The sequence below is a fragment of the Papaver somniferum genome, chromosome 7, assembly GCF_003573695.1.
Source record: "Papaver somniferum cultivar HN1 chromosome 7, ASM357369v1, whole genome shotgun sequence".
NCBI classification, from domain to species: Eukaryota; Viridiplantae; Streptophyta; class Magnoliopsida; order Ranunculales; family Papaveraceae; genus Papaver; species Papaver somniferum.
The window spans coordinates 208,912,448-208,930,208 of record NC_039364.1 but is presented as its reverse complement, the minus strand read 5'-3'; the positions used below and the strand labels follow the sequence as shown (position 1 = coordinate 208,930,208).

Genomic DNA, 17,761 nt, shown 5'->3' with positions numbered 1-17,761 from the left:
ATTTATTTAGCCAAATTTTTTTACTTTTTCTCTCAACATGAAGCTTTTATCTTGGAATGTGCAAGGTTATGGGAACAAGAAAACTAGAAATCACCTTAGAGAACTTGTGAGAAGCAATGACCCTGATATAGTTTTCTTGAGTGAAACTAAAACTTACTTCAAGAAAATGTCAAACTTTATTAGACCTCTGAATTTTCCTAATTATAGGATTATAAACCCCATATGACTTTCAGGGGGATTATGTCTCCTCTGGAAAGATGGTCTAGATTTAGAGCTAATAAATGAGACACCCCAAATCATTAACTATTACTTTAGAGTTGATGCTAGAGTAGAAAAAATTATATTATCTTGCTTCTATGGTCTCCTAAATAATGAAGATAGAGAATTACAGTGGAATTTTCTGGCTAATACTAGAATGAACTCTAATTGTCCTTGGATTTTGATTGGTGATATTAACTTAATTGTTGATAATTCTGAAAAGCTAGGAGGTAAGGTTGTTGATCAACATCAAATTGTTTTTGCAAAAAACTTATTGGATGATGCAGGTTTGAATGAAGTGTCCTTCACAGGTAATCCATACACTTGGTCTAACAGAAGACAAGGTAATGCTCTTATTCTAGAAATAATAGATAGAGCCCTGGGAGACATTGATTGGTTTAACTTCTTCCCTGACAGTCATATTTTCCATCTAGCTCCTATAGCTAGTGATCATAGTCCCATTTTGCTCACTTCTTCTAGAAACCTCAATCCTACTAGGAAACCTGTTAAATTCAACAAATGTTGGCTTAGAGATCCCAAATGTAGAGAGATTGTGCAAGATTTTTGGCAATGTAAGCTTCCAGGTTCTCATGCTTTTAAGCATAAAAATCTCTTCAATCTGTTAAGTCTGAATTAAGAAACTGGAACATCCACACTTTTGGTCATATTCAGAATCAAATTAAAAATATCAATAATCAGTTGGAGAATTCACATACTCAGGGCATTATGGACCAGAGTGATAGTAGACTAATAGAACTAAACAAATAGTTAGATCACTGGAATGATATCAACCATGATTTCTGGAGCCAAAGAGCCAAAGATGAGGAATTCAGACACAATGATAAGAATACAGGTTATTTTCATGCTAGAGCAAATTATAGGAAAAAGAGAACTCAGATTGATGTTATACAAGATTCTACAGGTATATGGTTAACTGAAAGATCTTAAACAGCTAATAATCTTCTCAAGCATTTTGCAGGTATGAGCACCTCTACTAATCCTGTAGATAATACTGATTTTATTAATCATATACCTACTTGCATTAGTGAATCTGAAAATAACAATCTTCTGAGAATTCCTGAAGCAGATGAGATTAAAAACATTGTGTTGAGTATGAAGCCATGGACATCTCCTAGTCCAGATGGCTTCCCCCCTGGATTTTATCAAAAATTCTGGGACATTGTTGGGCCTGACACTGTAAGCATGGTTCAAGCCTTTTTCATTCCAAGTATATCCTTAAAGAATCTAATCACAATTTTCTTTCTTTGATTCCTAAGATTACTTGTCCTAAAACTGCAGCTGACTTTAGGCCAATAAGTCTCTGCAATACCTCATACAAGATCATATCCAAAATCATGTCCTCTAGGATGAAACCCATCTTAAACAAACTTATATCTCCTTATCAAGATGCTTTCTTACAGGGAAGAGTTATGACAGACAACATTGTCATTGCTCATGAATTGGTAGATACTATGAAGAAAATTAGATCTAGGAAAAGGTTTCTTGCCCTTAAACTAGATATGTCTAAAGCTTTTGATAGGATAGAGTGGTATTTCCTCATAAAATGTCTGAAGAAATATGGATTTCATAATGATTTATGTAATCTGATTTCCCAGTGCATTTCAACCGTGTCTACCTCCATTTTGTTAAACAGATCTCCAGGTGAGTTGTTCTTCCCTCAAAGAGGTTTGAGACAAGGAGATCCCTTGTCTCCATAAATCTCTTTATCTTGTGCATGGATGCTCTTTCTAGAGCACTTATTCAATCCCACCATGACAGTAAAATCCATGGGTTAAAAGTTTCTAAAACTGCTCCTGCTATTTCCCATCTTTTTTGTGATGATGATTGCCTTATTTTCTGTAAGGCAAACTCGGCTGAAGTTCAAAATCTTAAAAACATCATTACTAGTTTTTCTGCCATTTCTGGGCAAGCTATTACTACGAGAAATCTGGTTTAGCTTTTACACCTAAGACTGATAGTAGTTTAAAGAATTCTATTACTAATATTTTGAACATAAAAAGAATTGGTTTGCAGGACAAGTACTTGGGAGTTCCTCTTCTACTACAAAAGAAGAAAATGGAATCTTTTAGACCTATCCTGGATAAGTTTGATTCTAGATTGAACAACTGGAGTACTATGTGGTTCAACACAGCAGGTAAGACAACTTTAATCCAAACTACTCTTGGTTTTTTGGCTACCCATCAAATGGCAATTTTTCCTATGCCAAAGGAGCTAACTGGCAAGATGGATGCCATTTAAAGAAGATTCTGGTGGGGAAAAAAAGAAGGCGGTAGAGGTGGCTTTATTAAAAATTGGGATAACATAGCTGCTTCTAAACATGTAGGAGGTTTAAACATTATAAAGCCTGAACATTTCAACAAGGCTCTCTTATCTAAATTAGCCTGGAGATTAGTTAAAGAATCTGATTCTTTATGGGCTCAAATTATGGAACATAAATACTTTCTAGATATGAATCCTCTTAGAGATCATGTCACTCCTAATGGATCATGGATCTGGAAGGGTATCAATCAAGTTTTATATACTATTAGAATGAATCATTGCTGGGAAATAGGTACTGGCGAAAATGTTTTTATATGGAGAGATATTTGGGTTCCAGGCTACAATGGATACTTGACATCTACTTTCCAATTCAATAGTCTTAGAACTGTTAACCAACTAATAGATACTGATACCAAATGGTGGAATGTTAACCTTTTAAACATTTTGTTTAATACTCATATTGTGTCTCTGATCTGCAGGATTAGAATTCCATTGTATGGAAAGGATAAAATAAGATGTATTATAAGCAAGAATGGTGATTTCACTGTTAAATCAGCTTACAATATAATTAGAGATGCTGATCCCACAACTGTCACTAATAGCCTAAATATGTTTCCCTGGAAAAGACTTTGGAAAATGAATCTCCCACCCAAAATCCTGTTTTTTATTTGGAAATGCATCCAGAACTGTGTCAGTGTTAGAAATAGGATATGAAGACATATTAATAACTTTGATAAGTCTTGTCCTTTATGTGGTACTGCAGAGGAAACAGTTCAGCATCTGTTTAATGATTGCCAGATGGTTCATAGAATTTGGTTTGCTTTAGAAAATGTTCTTTTTGCACCAGCTATAAACTGCAATTTCAATGCTTGGATTACTAATTGTTTTACTGATAATAATTTTCACTGTGATTCTTATCAAAAATCTTTGAGATTTATATGCATAAGCATGTGGAATATTTGGAAGTACATATGTACAGTTGTGTTTGATAAAGTCTAGGTAAACCTTCAGAACTTCATTGCTTTGGTGCAAAATAACATTGTTGAATGGGAATCTTTCATTGATACTTCAACAATCCAAAGATCACATATAGTGAAAACTCCAGAATGCTGGAAATTTCCACAAAGTGGTTGGAAGAAAATAAATGCAGATGCATCTTTTGATAAAAATGCAAACAATAATATTGCTGGCATTGGACTGATGTTAAGAAACTGTGTAGGTACACTTGAACATGCCAAAGGGAGCATAGTAGCTTCCATGGATGAAGAACAGGCTGAAGCTTTAGCATGTCTTGAAGCAGTGGAATGGGCAATAGCTAAAGGAATTCAACAGCTACACCTGGAGTCTGATAATATTAATATTGTGTCTGCCATTAATGGCTTTTTAAGTAGTATCAGTTGGACTAGTAGTAATGTTGTCCAAGACTGTCTAGTTAGATTAAATTCTATTAATAAGTGGGTATGTACCTCTGTTAAGAGATCTGCAAACTCATGTGCAGATACTCTAGCTAAAAATGCTAGATTGCATTCTAAAATTGGGGAATGGTCTGTTTCTCCAATGTTTCTGTTAGAGGACTTGGATAAAGACGCAAATGCTGTAAATGTTTAACCCTTTAAATGAAATCTATTTTTCCTATAAAAAAAAACGATATTTGTCGTAGACTCGAAGTAAATAGGTCCAAATTTCTTACCTTCCTTTGCCCACACGGGCTTTACCCACCCACCCACACAGTTACTTTCAGTTATTTTTTTCTGCTTTTTGGCCCATCTTAATGCAATATTTCATTTCTATGCAATTTATTCCATAAAAATCATAAATAACTCGACGATATCCGCTTTAAGAAAGTGCATGATTTCCAATAGAGTTTTGTATACCCAGTAGAAACAATAAATGGGATGCCATCTAATTTTGAACCCAAGTCGTCCTTTCAAACGTTTAAATTCTACTCGTTTCAGAAAACTTTCGCCTTCAAGATCTCATTTGACGCAATGGTCTCATGTACATTTATTTTTAATAACAATAAGAAGATTGTGAGGATCTGAAGATTTCAGAACTCAGAAGCCTCTCCAACTTTATAATCTTCGACTCTTCGCGTCCTTTACTAATATCTGATTCAAAAGAACTTCTCATGTGCCACCTGAAGGGATCAAATCTCCTTGATCTGATAATGCAACGGTGAATTGGTGATGCAACAATTGTTATTATGTCTGATTGTTGTAAATCCTCATCTTTTCTACAAAGCTCAGTACACCCACCAACTATGTTCCCTAATTAGAAAAAAAAAACTCAAAGTGAAACAACCAAAAAAATCATTATCTAAAATTGATGAAACCGAAAACTACCTTTTTCAGGGACCCTTGGTACTTGATTTTAGTAACTCCAGCTCCATCAACACATACCTGATCTTTTGGGCTCCTAGTTTCCTGTAACCAATGTAAAAATTGCTAACCTTAATTTCTCCTTTAAAGAAACCAAGAAATTCAGGACATCAAGGCTTAGAAAAATCATGGGTTTGTAAACATATTCTTAGATGGTCCTAACAATAGTGTAGATAGTTAGAAAGCAAGTAAAAGTAAATCTCAACTTAATGAAGAATTTGCAATATATATCGTGAGATAAACAATTTTATTAAGAATGTGAAAAAAAAAATATAGAGTTGCAGTTGTACCTCATTTATTTTTTCATTTGCTATGGTGTGACTCATCGGATACCACTTTGATTCTGATGTCTATTCAATTTCTTGAACTCAAACTGTACAATGCAGGGAAATATTCTAACACAATTGAACACGAATGTAGCTTCAGGTCCTGCATCAAAGTTTAGAAAATCATGAGATCCGGTGAAATGAATTTATCCATATAAAGGAAACAGAAAGGAAATAGAGGTTTGGTTTAAAGTCTTTGTAGTTGGACTCCTGAAGAATCTGTCCGATGACTGCACTACTGATTAATCGTCAGTGATAGAACATTGGGTCATTTGAGAGATTTTTTACCTGTCATCACTTATAATTTTGTCTTGTTTATTCAGTTGAGAGTCATGCATTCCTCTTCTTCTATATGATAGATCGCATTACAGTTTCTTCTATATCCACTTTCCTTCTAAAGGAACTTGTTTGCCTGCATAAAGAGAGGAAAACCAATTGCAAAAGAGTCAGTGCAAGTTGTTGGGAACACAACAGTATCATGCTAATGTTATTATTGACAGGATTTTTTAGTTTATTGATATGGAAAGGACTATGTGTCCGCCGAACTGGTACACTTCTGTGTTTAAATACCAACTGTGAATATCAATCAGACGATACAACATAATTGATAAGTCTGGCAAAATGAAGGGCTTCATATGATAGCAGATCTGACGCTTTTTGCAATTGCAGGTGTTTGTGAAAGATCTTCTACGAAAATATCCTCAATGGAGTCAGGATTGTATAAGAACCCAAGGCCAAAACTTCTCTTATATGGATGTTCGTCGAGTATTCTCATGACATGCTTAATGCCTCATGCATTCTGGAACCTTTTAAGACTGGAATGAAGAACATTCTCCAGAGGTGAAATCATTTTGTTCATGAAGTTATCCTTGTGGCATGTACCTTACAGTCTCTTTTGCTTGGATATCGTTTATATGCTGGAGTTAAGTAGTTGAAGGGCCTATCTAAAAGTGAAATAACACACCTACTTGCTACTGATGTTAACGAAAGTCCTCAATTTACTTCAAATTTTTTCCCATTCAACTTTCTAATAATACTAAGACCTGAATAAAAATTCATGGGAAAGTAACTCAGAACCATGAGAATTAACCTGTCATATTATGATAGGTCAGACTGCACCTTACTGCAGTTCCTTAAGTGTTTCTTCAGAAGGATAATCGAGACACAGAAACCTCTGGGAGCTGTACTGGATGCAGGACTTGCAGATTCAGACTGATTAATGTTGGTCTGCATAATGTTTTCAAAACATAAAAGCATGTTAAGAGTTTGGCATTTGTACTTTCTATTAAGCAGTCAAAAGTTTACAGGATGCTCACAATAAAATTTTAGAAAGCTTACCAATCTGCATAAAAATTCATACGTTCTTAACATGCAGTAGCATTTAAAAGATTAAAATGCAGCTACTAATGTTTACCCCCTGCAACTATGGTACACGGAATCATTAGGTGAATACATCCGCATTAGGAGAATCCAACATCACAGTGCACTTATGTTTTTTCATATATTGAAAGACCTGTAGTAAATTATAATATAATAACCGTATCCGCCTTTCACGTCTACGTGCTTGCATTTAATGTACTATGAATCGTTCTAGACGAAAGCATCTGTACTGGGAGAACCTTTTATCTTGTGTTTCAAATATAACTCACTGATTTGCAGCATGTGCAATATTAAATCAACCTAGGATAACTGCAGCCATTTTATCCACTTTTTCATGGTCAAATTTCCCAAGAGTAAATTTGAGATATTTGGCAATCCAGTAATACAATCTTTGTAGTTTTCGGCAATCACCTGAGGTTTTACCTATCAAAAGAGAATGAGGGAGATGGCTTCTGCAAATCGTGATAGACTCTGGCACCCAATACGATTGAAGGAATCTCATAAGCAATCATATTTCCTAAAAGCTTCTCCAAGACCTTGGTCCAACTCCATATTCTCTGTCGGAGTCCCATTATGTGAGCTTCAAATAATGGAATCATTGTTTTTGACATCGGAAATATGTAACATTTTAGCCTACTCAAATAATAATGCCACCTGTAGGAGTCGAACCCAAGAACTACATGCTCTTCCATTTGAGCTAAGACAGCAGATACTATTTGCGATTTAAGTGGGATATAACATGAAGTAATATAAAGTAGATTGAGGATATAGTCGTGAACAATATTCATCTTTACACCCTACTCCAGACTTGCCGTGGCCATTTCTACACCTAGCAATGATTGATTGAATAATCACTTTTAAGGGACAATTCTACAAATATAAAGTGTGTAATCCGGAATTGGTAAATAACTTCTACAGTTCTGCATCCGGAAAATAAGATGTAAACACCAGCTAAGCTAAAGACCCTGGCACTTCTCCCTGATGAATTCCATTTGGTTTTACCTATTTTCCACCCACACTTCTCCTATTTGCTACCCACACAAAATGCCACCCCCAGTTCTCCTATTCACCACCCATAAAAGTTTTAGAATATCCTAAATGCTACATTTGACTTGTTGTTTACACCAAACAATTAAACCAACCCAATAACTAAACAAACAATAAAATAAAATAAAAAAATTCCTAATTATTATTTTCTCCATCTCTGTCTCCACCCCACCGATCACCACCTTCACTCCTCCTCTTTTGTTTTCAATAAATGAAAAAATCCACGCGAAAGAGAGTTCCATAGTAATGGTTGTCATGACCTGGACGTGGCTGTTTGAGATAGTGATCATTCACTTTTTCCTCAGTGGATGAAATTGTGATGACTATAATTCACTGTATATATTGTTGGAGAAAATGTAACAACAATCGTAATAATTGAGAAGAAAATACTTAGCTCAAACCGACGCTTAACTGATGTTGTTGGAGATGCACAGATAGTGGTAGCAGGAACTAGTAGAGGTACGTATGAGATACGCTGACCTAAAGGCAATATCGCTTGCTACTCCTCTGAGATGCTATAGCAGTTGGCGAGTCACCTCCAGGATACAACTACTGATAGTACCCCTCAATGTAGCATACAAAGAAGGTATTCTAAGAACTTGGCAGAGATTTATGAAGAAGTTGAAATAGTTACAGAGAAAATAAAACAGTAGCAGAGAAGAATAAGAGAGGAAGAAGATACTTCTCCTCTGTTGTGTTTAATGAGCTGAAAACTACTCTTTTATATAATGTTTTGTGAGGTTACAAAACAAGAGGAAAAAGCCATGCAAGAAACCATGTGTATGACAGAAATACTGGTAATGTTTGTGTTAAAAACAGTGCAAGACCAAATCAGAGAGTTGTTTTTGCCAGACATAGATCAGAGTGTTGCTTTTGCAGAAATCAGCTTTGCCAGAAAGCAACTTTTCCAGAAAACAGCTTTGTCAGAAAGCAGCTTTTACTTTAGGAAAGAAAGCAGCTTTGACAGAATTACTTTAAGCAGGAAACAAACAGCTTTGTCAGATTAGCTTTTGTCAGTGTGTTTTCTCACGCATGCAAACAGGAGAAGATTTTTGTTTTGACCAAAAAAATCTGAGTGAGATACACGTTTGAAAATTTCAGCAAAAAAGATATACACGTTTGAAAATTCAGCAAAAAAGATAGGTCCCGAACCCGACCGCCCGTACGGATGGCGTGCTTCGGTGCGAAGCACCGCGCGTACGGAAAAGGCAACCTTGCCCTAGTCTAGGTCTTCTCCCTCACACAGAAGTGTGTTGACCCAAAGGGCCATGCCCTTTAGCCAATACTATGGTATTTAAGTCTAAAACTCTTTAGATTTTAGTCTATGTAGGACTATTGTTTTATCAATTCAAAAGAAAAAACAACTAGTGGGCAATAGGTCTAGGGATCAAAACATAGTCCATGCATATTTGGTTTTAAAACAAAAAACTCGTTTTTTCTAACATATATGTAGACAGTAGACATGTTGTTATTGATTTTTTGTCTGATCAAATCTAATGTAATCGAATTGGGTTAGTTTTGGATCATGCCAAAGTGACTGAAAATCTAGAGCTTGAATCTAGTATTTTTATGTATGATTTGGGAGATCCGGGAAAATCATGTTCTGTATCTTTAACTCAATTATCTAATCTGTAAATTGATTATAGTCATTGCAACTACGTCCTTCTTCATCAGCGATGCATTATGCTCTACCTCAACACCATTCAGCTCTGGATTTCTTTGTCCCATCTCCCTATCTCTTGATTATATGCAGTCGTTAAATTCTGGACGACTACAAATGTTTTTCTTCAATGAGTTTTGACTGCATAACCTAAAACTAATTTCATAAATAAATTGAATAGGCCCCTAATTGATGAACACATTAAGTAACATCCATAAACACAAACAAATAAATTGAAAAGAAGAATAATAGAAATTTTGTGCATCATAATTAAACGGAGCTCTAACCTAGGATTAAAAGTTTTTTAACGGCGGTTCAATCAAAAGGGGATTATTTAAGAAGAAGAAATATAAGAGTAGGAATTGTTTGTAGTCAAATTTAGTCTAACTTTTTGTAGTTGGTAAATAGGGAAAGTAGAATTGAAAAGTGAATTTTTCTTTTAATATTTTGATAGAGTGGCAAATAGGAAAAATGGAGGTGGCAAATAGGTGAAACCTTCCATTTAATACATCAATTAAGGAAAATATTTTTCACAAATCTAATTATTGTTTTACTTGATTTTCATCCTAATAGCAAGTCAAAGAGTGGAATCATCTTATCGAACTCATTACCTTTATGTAACAAAAATTTAAATTTACAACCTGTCCATAAAGGATATTACACAGACAGTGGGCGAGACCAAGAGATAATTGTAAAGTACCTCCCAGATCAGGAATAGGATTCGTAGAGTGTCTGGCAAGACATCAAGGTGGTGTTAATATGGATGGAGATATAGCTCAGCTCATAAAATAGACATGGTGGTCGCTTTAAAGTACCTTTAAAATTCATCTTAACCCCTACAAAATCCAAATAATGAAGAAAGAAAATTGTAAATAATCCAATTCAGACTGAAACAAAGATAACTGAAACTTAGAGATGTATAATTAAATATTGAACAACCCAATGCAGATCGAATGCACGTAAGTTATAGAAAGCGAAGTGAGTTTTTTTGCTCTTACTTCTTGAATTTGAACCCTGAGATTTATTCAAACATAAAAAATAAATGAATACGAATTTCCAATTTAAAACAGTAAAATAATATCTTGAGAATACTCCAGACTAAGCAGCTTTACCTTTCCATAATAACTCATTAATACCGAGCAATACCAATGTTTTCCTCCTTGTTAAATCCCCCTGAATTAATCTTGATCTTCCCTTTTTACTCTGCAAATCTTCTTAATGATTTTCACCTCTTCGAGATTTTTATTAGAATGACAACTCGGAGACCCATCTCTCAAAACCCACGACCAAAATCATCGAAGTTACAAAATACACTTGCAACTCGTATAACCACAATCAAAATCGTTGAATAACAAAATCCACGATCAAAATCATTGAACTTACAAAACCCACAATCAGATTTTGATCCAACTGGATTAATGTATCAAAATATTTTACCTAATTGAAAATTCAACTAAATTTGCTTGAAAAAGACATAATAAGATAGATGTTGTGCACCCGCGATTGATTGAATCAACAAACACAATATGTAGGATGCTAATAAATCGAACCCCAATATTTTAGCAAATAAAATAGGGATTTTATTCCATGAATCAAACGCTACTGAACTGTTAATGAATCGGACACCAAATTGATGAAGCTGAGAACCGAAAATCTTTTAGATCTTTTAGGAGATTGTTTAATATCAACCAAATTATACCGAGAAGTGTGTTGATTTTAACATAAACGCAGGAATGTAGGCTGTTGCACCTTGTCCAGTATACGGATGAATGCCTATTGGCTACGAAAAATGTTGTATCAATATAATTGCATAGACAAATAAATGCTTGATAAATTAAAAATTCTTTAGTGCTCAATTGTTTTTAAGTTTATAAAGTGACCAATGACCACAATATTTCATTCCCCAACTTTCAGAATGTTCTGCAACAAATTATTAATTATTATGTTTCATAGGCTTAGTTTTCGTGCCGAGCAACTTAGCCAAAGCGAAAAAACGTAGCATCATAAATTTTGACAATGTCGTAAACGAATTCCTAAATATTAAATTCTTCATGGCAATCATCGGCCAAATGTAGTATTGATTTAGTTGTCCATGCTTTTAGCTTTATTGTTGTACAATTAGAAGACAAAGAAGTATCCACAGTTGATATGATAATGATAATATATTACATAGAGAACTGATACACCAGTTTGAACCGTGGCTTAGTGCTCCCCTTTCTCATTTCAGTTGTAGCAACTCCTACAGCAGAAAAGTAAAATGTATACAGAAACTGGATCAGTAATACATGACACACATTACTCCCTATGTTATTGAGAGACGAATGGGTACATATTTCTTATTGCACCTAAGATTCAGTAAAATATAGTAAGATTTTACATTGATGCCATTAAAGCAATCAAACATATAGACTTACTGAAAAACCTTCAATGGCATAAATGACATCACCTAATTGAACCCTTAAATTTGATCAAACATGGCATCTTTGTTCAGAAGATCCAGTGTACACATAGCTCACCAAATACAAAACCTATAATAGTCTGTTGAACCTGCTTGTTACCAGAAATTTTGAAATATAAAAGAAACAGATCACATCAGAAGTAAGTGGTAGAGGTATCTTATTGCTGGAGAAAGAGAAGTCCAGCAAAACTCAAGGGTGCATCCCTAACAATGTGTGCATTCTATGTACACGAACGTAAAATCTACTGAAATCCATGGGTACATCCCTGGCAATGCAGTATGCACAGACAAACTACATGTCTCTTTCATATGATTACTTGGAACAAAAAACTGCAATCAAAATATCATTAAGTAGAAACGTTAACTCAATTTATTTAACATGTTCTCCGAAACGAATGTAATTAAGTAGATGCACATGGAGGTTAAATGATAATGGATTTGCAGCTACTGGAATAGTACACGCAAAAAACAGTGACGAATTTAACATGTTCTCCGAAATGAATGTAATTAAGTAGATGCACATGGCGGTTAAATGATAATGGATTTGCAGCTACTGGAATAGTACACGCAAAAAACAGTGACGGACAGTTACATGATGTGGGACTAAGATCTTCTCCCAAAAAAACTTTAAAACTGGAAATGTGAAAATGCCGAGATGAATTGGCCATGCCAAGTACAATCCTAGAGAAGCCTATGTTCAAGCATACTACAACGGGCTTCCATCCAGATCAAACAACCACCGCTAACTTTCAAAAAACACGTTCACCTACCAATTAGCAAGATAGAAATTTGGAAAGGAATCTATCAAGGATCGGCTAGCTAAAAAACGAACAGAAAAGACAAAATCAGAAGGTTTTAGTCCCAGTCTTACTAAAGAGAACCGGCTAGATGCAGTCGCGGAGAAAAATGAAAGCCAATAGAGTAGATAATTCACTTATAACATAACTATCAACCAATAGAAGATTTTTAGGGCAATGGACACCACTAACAATACTTTCATGGTAAATTTGGCAGTTTTTCCTTGTCCCATTCTAAGCTCACATGCCAGCCGATATAACTAAGTGAATCTATAACTGATTTAAATATTTAGCCCTAGACTAACAAATAATCAATTCTCCATTAGCATTGCTATTCCAAAAGATTAGTATGAAAACAACTAAGAAACTAAAGTTAAAGAACGTACAACTAAGAAGCATCAACTTGAGTTCCAACTATCTCTGATCGTATTTCAGTATATTTTTGAGTCTTTACCTGCAAAAGAGCATCCCATCATCAATTTTCTTTTACCTATTTATTCACGGAGATATCCATAGGTTTACTTGTCCAAACGACATCATCAGTACATAAAAATTGGATCCCCATAGACTGTGAATGACACAGGATGCTAATTTCTAAGAGATGAAGAAGTCAGGGATTTACTCATAATACATTTAAGAGGAGCAAAGAAAATTATCAACTCTATATATAAAAATATCACCAAAAAATTAAAATCATAATTTTCAAAACTGAAACAATCAAAACACAGCAGAACAGAAGATGCTAAGCTTCAGATGTTGCCATGAAAGCAGAGGAAAGCAATCCAGTAATTAACCCTAGACCCAGAAGACTCCAGTGACCACCCAAATTAATGTTACTGAATTTGTTCGAACAATTTAGAATTACTTAGGCTTGAGCAAAGTCAAACTTGTCTTTAGTTGCTTTTATTTTGACGTAGGCTCGACAGTGTACACCAAAGTACCGCAAATGAGCAGGGCATCGAGATAGAGGCATCGCCATTTCAATTAAGCATTTCAATTATTCTTATTCGGTTCCATGTCTAAATTTTTTTTTAAGCAGTCAATATTTGGAAGAAATGAAATGCACCTTATTCATGGAGTTGTCAACCATAATTAATGGTGAAATTGGAGAGAGGTTTCCTTCAATATCCTACCTAATACACAGGAAAATACACGTAAATGTGTCAACATGATAAGCGTGTCGCTAAGCAATCCAAACTACATTGGTCAACTTAAGTGTAGGTGTTACTTCCAACAATATACCAACAATGTAAGGCTAGGATGCAAATTATTTCCTGTTGGAGGTGCTTGCTTTGAGTAAGTTTTATTAGTTGTCTTTCGTGCTTACCGAGCCTACACCCTCTTACATTATAGTACAGACTCTGCAAGATTCCTAAAAGATGTGTAAAAGAATATGATTTTCATTTCAAAAGAGAGTTGATGGGTCTGAGTTTTATATTTCTGTTTTTTTGCTCTTTTAATTTCCTTTACTCTGTATTATTATAAGAATATCGATAACTCAGACTCAGAAAAGTGAGAAAACTCAAAGTTTTGCGTCAATAAGCCAGACTCGCTGCTAGTAGTTTACACCTAGACACGAAAGCAAAGTTTCAAGCATCTAACCTGTTAAATGACCAACTTCAATTAACCTAAGAGCAAACATTTTCAATAAAATAGAAATTTGGGGGTCCAATCAAAGATAACAATGGCATGCTTTACAACAACCCAACCTGATCAAATTTTTCTAGTTTCAACAGACCTGAAGCTCCCATAATAACACCATTTTCTTCGTCAGTAACCACTTTCAAGGTATCAACTTCACCACTCACTGTATTGCAAAATCAAAAACAAACATGTGACAATTAATAGATGATTTTGGATGTAACACAGTAAATTAAGATTCATATTTTGATGAATTAGAACGTAACAGTAAATAATTTTTCAAAAAAGTAAAAACTGCACCTGTGAGAAAGATCAAATTTTCCAACTTGAATGAGTAATGAGGGGAATTCCAGACTTTTCGTCCTCCTCTTAGCCATGGATTTGTCATTTAACTTAATCTGACCATGGTCCAGAACTAATTGCAAAGGAAGTCGAAGGAAAAAATCATGTCAAAAGAGCTCCAAAATTTTGTGAAGAACCATATAAAACCTTAGAATCAACAATTCGGAAAAGAAAAGGAAAAACAAAAAAAAAAAAAGATAACGGTTAGACTGTACCTGGAGTTTTCATTTTTCCAAAATCACATGAAGATATTGAGGACTCTGCGATCACTTGACCTAACGATCTTGTTCCTAACCACCACCGATTTTATCAACAATCAACTTCATCAATAATTGAAACCCTTAATTTTATAGATGCATTACTCGATATCAATTTCGTTGATTAGAATGGGAAAACCCAAATTTTATCAATCAGCCTACAACAATCAAAAAAAAAAAACCAACAAATTATAAATTCTAGGGTTTCCTCATCTCTACCTTCTTCTTCTTTTCCTCAAATCTCAAAATTTAGAGTTTTTTCGCGGGCGAAGAGAAGAATCGTAGTAGCAGAAGAAGAAAAAAAAAGAAGAAGGAGAAATAGGTTTCATGGAAGAGATAACAAACACACTTCTTTACGGTGACTCATCCGTATAATTACCGAAGTTTTCCTAGCCGTCGAAGTCAAAGCTCCATCCGGACGACAGGGACCGTGTGATGGGCCTCTTAGATCAATCCTGACCATCTAATGACTCTCAAATCTCAGAGTCAAACACCACATTTTCTTATTACAGAGATTATAATTGCGGAAATAAAAAAGTAAAAGACACAACAAGATTTTGTTAACGAGGATACTGCAAATGCAGAAAAACCTCGGGACCTAGTCCAGAATTGAATACTCTCAGAATTAAGCCGCTATACAAAATCTAAACCAACTTCGTATAGTTGAGACCAAGCAACTACCCCTAGTTCACTTAGTTTCCTCAATATCCTTGCGTTTCCGACTTCGATGAGTGCACGCACTTGAACAATTCCTTTGGATCATATTCTAAATAGTAAAGGAACAACAAATCTTTTTGGTAACAACTCTTTCGATTCTTTCAAGATAAAGATATCGCAAGTCATACGCAAAGGCTCTTTCGTTTAATCTAATAAACGCCTTTTCATGGTTAGATATCTATCCAATAACTACCTAAGTAGTAAAGTTTAGATTCGCAATCAATCGATATAGATTCCAACAAGAAACTATAAAGTGATGCCGATCTCACGCAACTAATCAATCGAATAAATCTGATTCTAGTTGGATCCCAGCCGATCAAGGTTTGTGCACACCCCTAAGATATGAGAACCAAATAATAAATCTTCTTTGTCTTCAAATCTTCTTTAATCTTCAATAAACACCTGCACAACACCACTTGAATCTCTTGTGATCAATCACACATAAAACGAAGTCCGTTAACAATGGATTATCACAAGATGTCTTTAAATCTACAAAAAGTTCTAAATATTCCATCGATACTTCGATCTAGTTTGAGTGAATCTTATATCATAAGAGAAGATTCTCAAGAATAAACAAACTAGGTGCAATCAAAGTTTCAACAACCGTTAGTCAGTCAAATCAATCGAAAACTAATAACACTGCAATTATCTAGTTTCCCACCAACGGTACTCGTAGAGCTTCTTGATCCCATAGAAGTCTTTAAACGAGCGGTAGTAAGAGATTTTTCCTAATTAGGGTACTTTCCTCTCCGGATAGACGGCTCCACCAGAAACAACAAAAGGATGAAGTTTCTCTGGCTCTTAGGATAGTTTGTTAGAAATGCAAACTTAGGTATTTGTAGACCAAGGATGTTTGGACACCAAGGAATTTCCAAAACCGAAAATATTCCAATTATAATTGCGGAAATAAAAAAGTAAAATACACAGCAAGATTTTGTTAACGAGGAAACTGCAAATGCAGAAAAACCTTGGGACCTAGTCCAGAATTGAATACTCTCAGAATTAAGCCGCTATACAAAATCTAAACCAACTTCGTATAGTTGAGACCAAGCAACTACCCCTAGTTCATTTAGTTTCCTCAGTATCCTTACATTTCTGACTTCGATGAGTGCACACACTTGAACAATTCCTTTGGATCATATTCCAAACAGTAAAGGAACAACAAATCTTTTTGGTAACAACACTTTCGATTCTTTCAAGATAAAGATATCTCAAGTCATACGCAAAGGCTCTTCCGTTTAATCTAATAAACTTCTTTGCCTGGTTAGATATCTATACAATAACTATCTAAGTAGTCAAGCTTAGATTCGCAATCAATCGATATAGATTCCAACAAGAAACAATAAAGTGATGCCGATCTCACGCAACTAATCAGTCGAATAAATCTAATTCTAGTTGGATCCCAGCCGATCAAGGTTTGTGCACACTCCTAAGATATGAGAACCAAATAAGAAATATTCTTTGTCTTCAAATCTTCTTTAATCTTCAATAAACACATGCACAACACCACTTGAATCTCTTGTGATCAATCACACACAGAACGAAGTCTGTTAATAATGGATTATCACAAGATGTCTTTAGATCTACAAAAAGTTCTAAATATTCCGTTGATACTTCGATCTAGTTTGAGTGAATCTTATATCAGAAGAGAAGATTCTCAAGAATAAACAAACTAGGTGCAAGCAAAGTTTCAACAACCGTTAGTCAGTCAAATCAATCGAAAACTAATAATACTGCAATTATCTAGTTTCCCACCAACGGTACTCGTAGAGCTTCTTGATCCCATAGAAGTCTTTAAACGAGCTGTCGTAAGAGATTTTTCCTAATTAGGGTACTTTCCTCTCCGGATAGATGGCTCCACCAGAAACAACAAAAAGATGAAGTTTCCCTGGCTCTTAGGATAGTTTTTTATAAATGCCAACTTAGGTATTTGTAGACCAAGGATGTTTGGACACCAAGGAATTTCCAAAACCGAAAATATTCTCAAGATATGCAACGAATAGAAAAATTTGGTTTTTCTAATTCCAATAAATGCTTGTCCAAGATTTCCGAAATCTCTCAATTGAAAATCTCCAATTATAAATGCATATTACTAATTTTTATTCTCTAGAGATATGCATTTAATTGCTGGTAATTAAATCATATAAAATCAAAAACCTTAATTAAAAGATTCTCAATTTGTTTCGACACAGGATCCGAGGTGTGAAGTGGGAGAGAAGG

General features: G+C 34.8%; 1 protein-coding gene across 16 annotated transcripts; it reads right to left on the bottom strand.

Moving 5' to 3' along the window:
• Window positions 1–11,346: 11,346 nt before the first annotated feature.
• Window positions 11,347–15,160, bottom strand: LOC113299474. 16 transcript variants are annotated; one of them, XR_003334951.1, is made up of 8 exons: window positions 15,044–15,160; window positions 14,783–14,857; window positions 14,526–14,640; window positions 14,323–14,391; window positions 13,651–13,717; window positions 12,971–13,038; window positions 11,744–11,876; window positions 11,347–11,568 (listed from the first exon to the last, which is right to left on the bottom strand). XR_003334951.1 is itself a non-coding variant. In XM_026548492.1 (5 exons), exons 3-5 carry the CDS (start codon window positions 14,611–14,613, stop codon window positions 11,992–11,994), a joined length of 312 nt encoding a protein of 103 aa, XP_026404277.1. In that variant the 5' UTR covers window positions 14,614–14,640; window positions 14,783–14,857; window positions 15,044–15,160; the 3' UTR covers window positions 11,884–11,991. The 16 variants fall into 16 exon arrangements, 1 of the variants encoding a protein (XP_026404277.1); XR_003334947.1 differs by lacking the exon at window positions 11,744–11,876 and having other exon boundaries at window positions 14,294–14,391; XR_003334950.1 differs by lacking the exon at window positions 13,651–13,717 and having other exon boundaries at window positions 14,294–14,391.
• Between the last annotated feature and the right edge of the window lie 2,601 nt (window positions 15,161–17,761).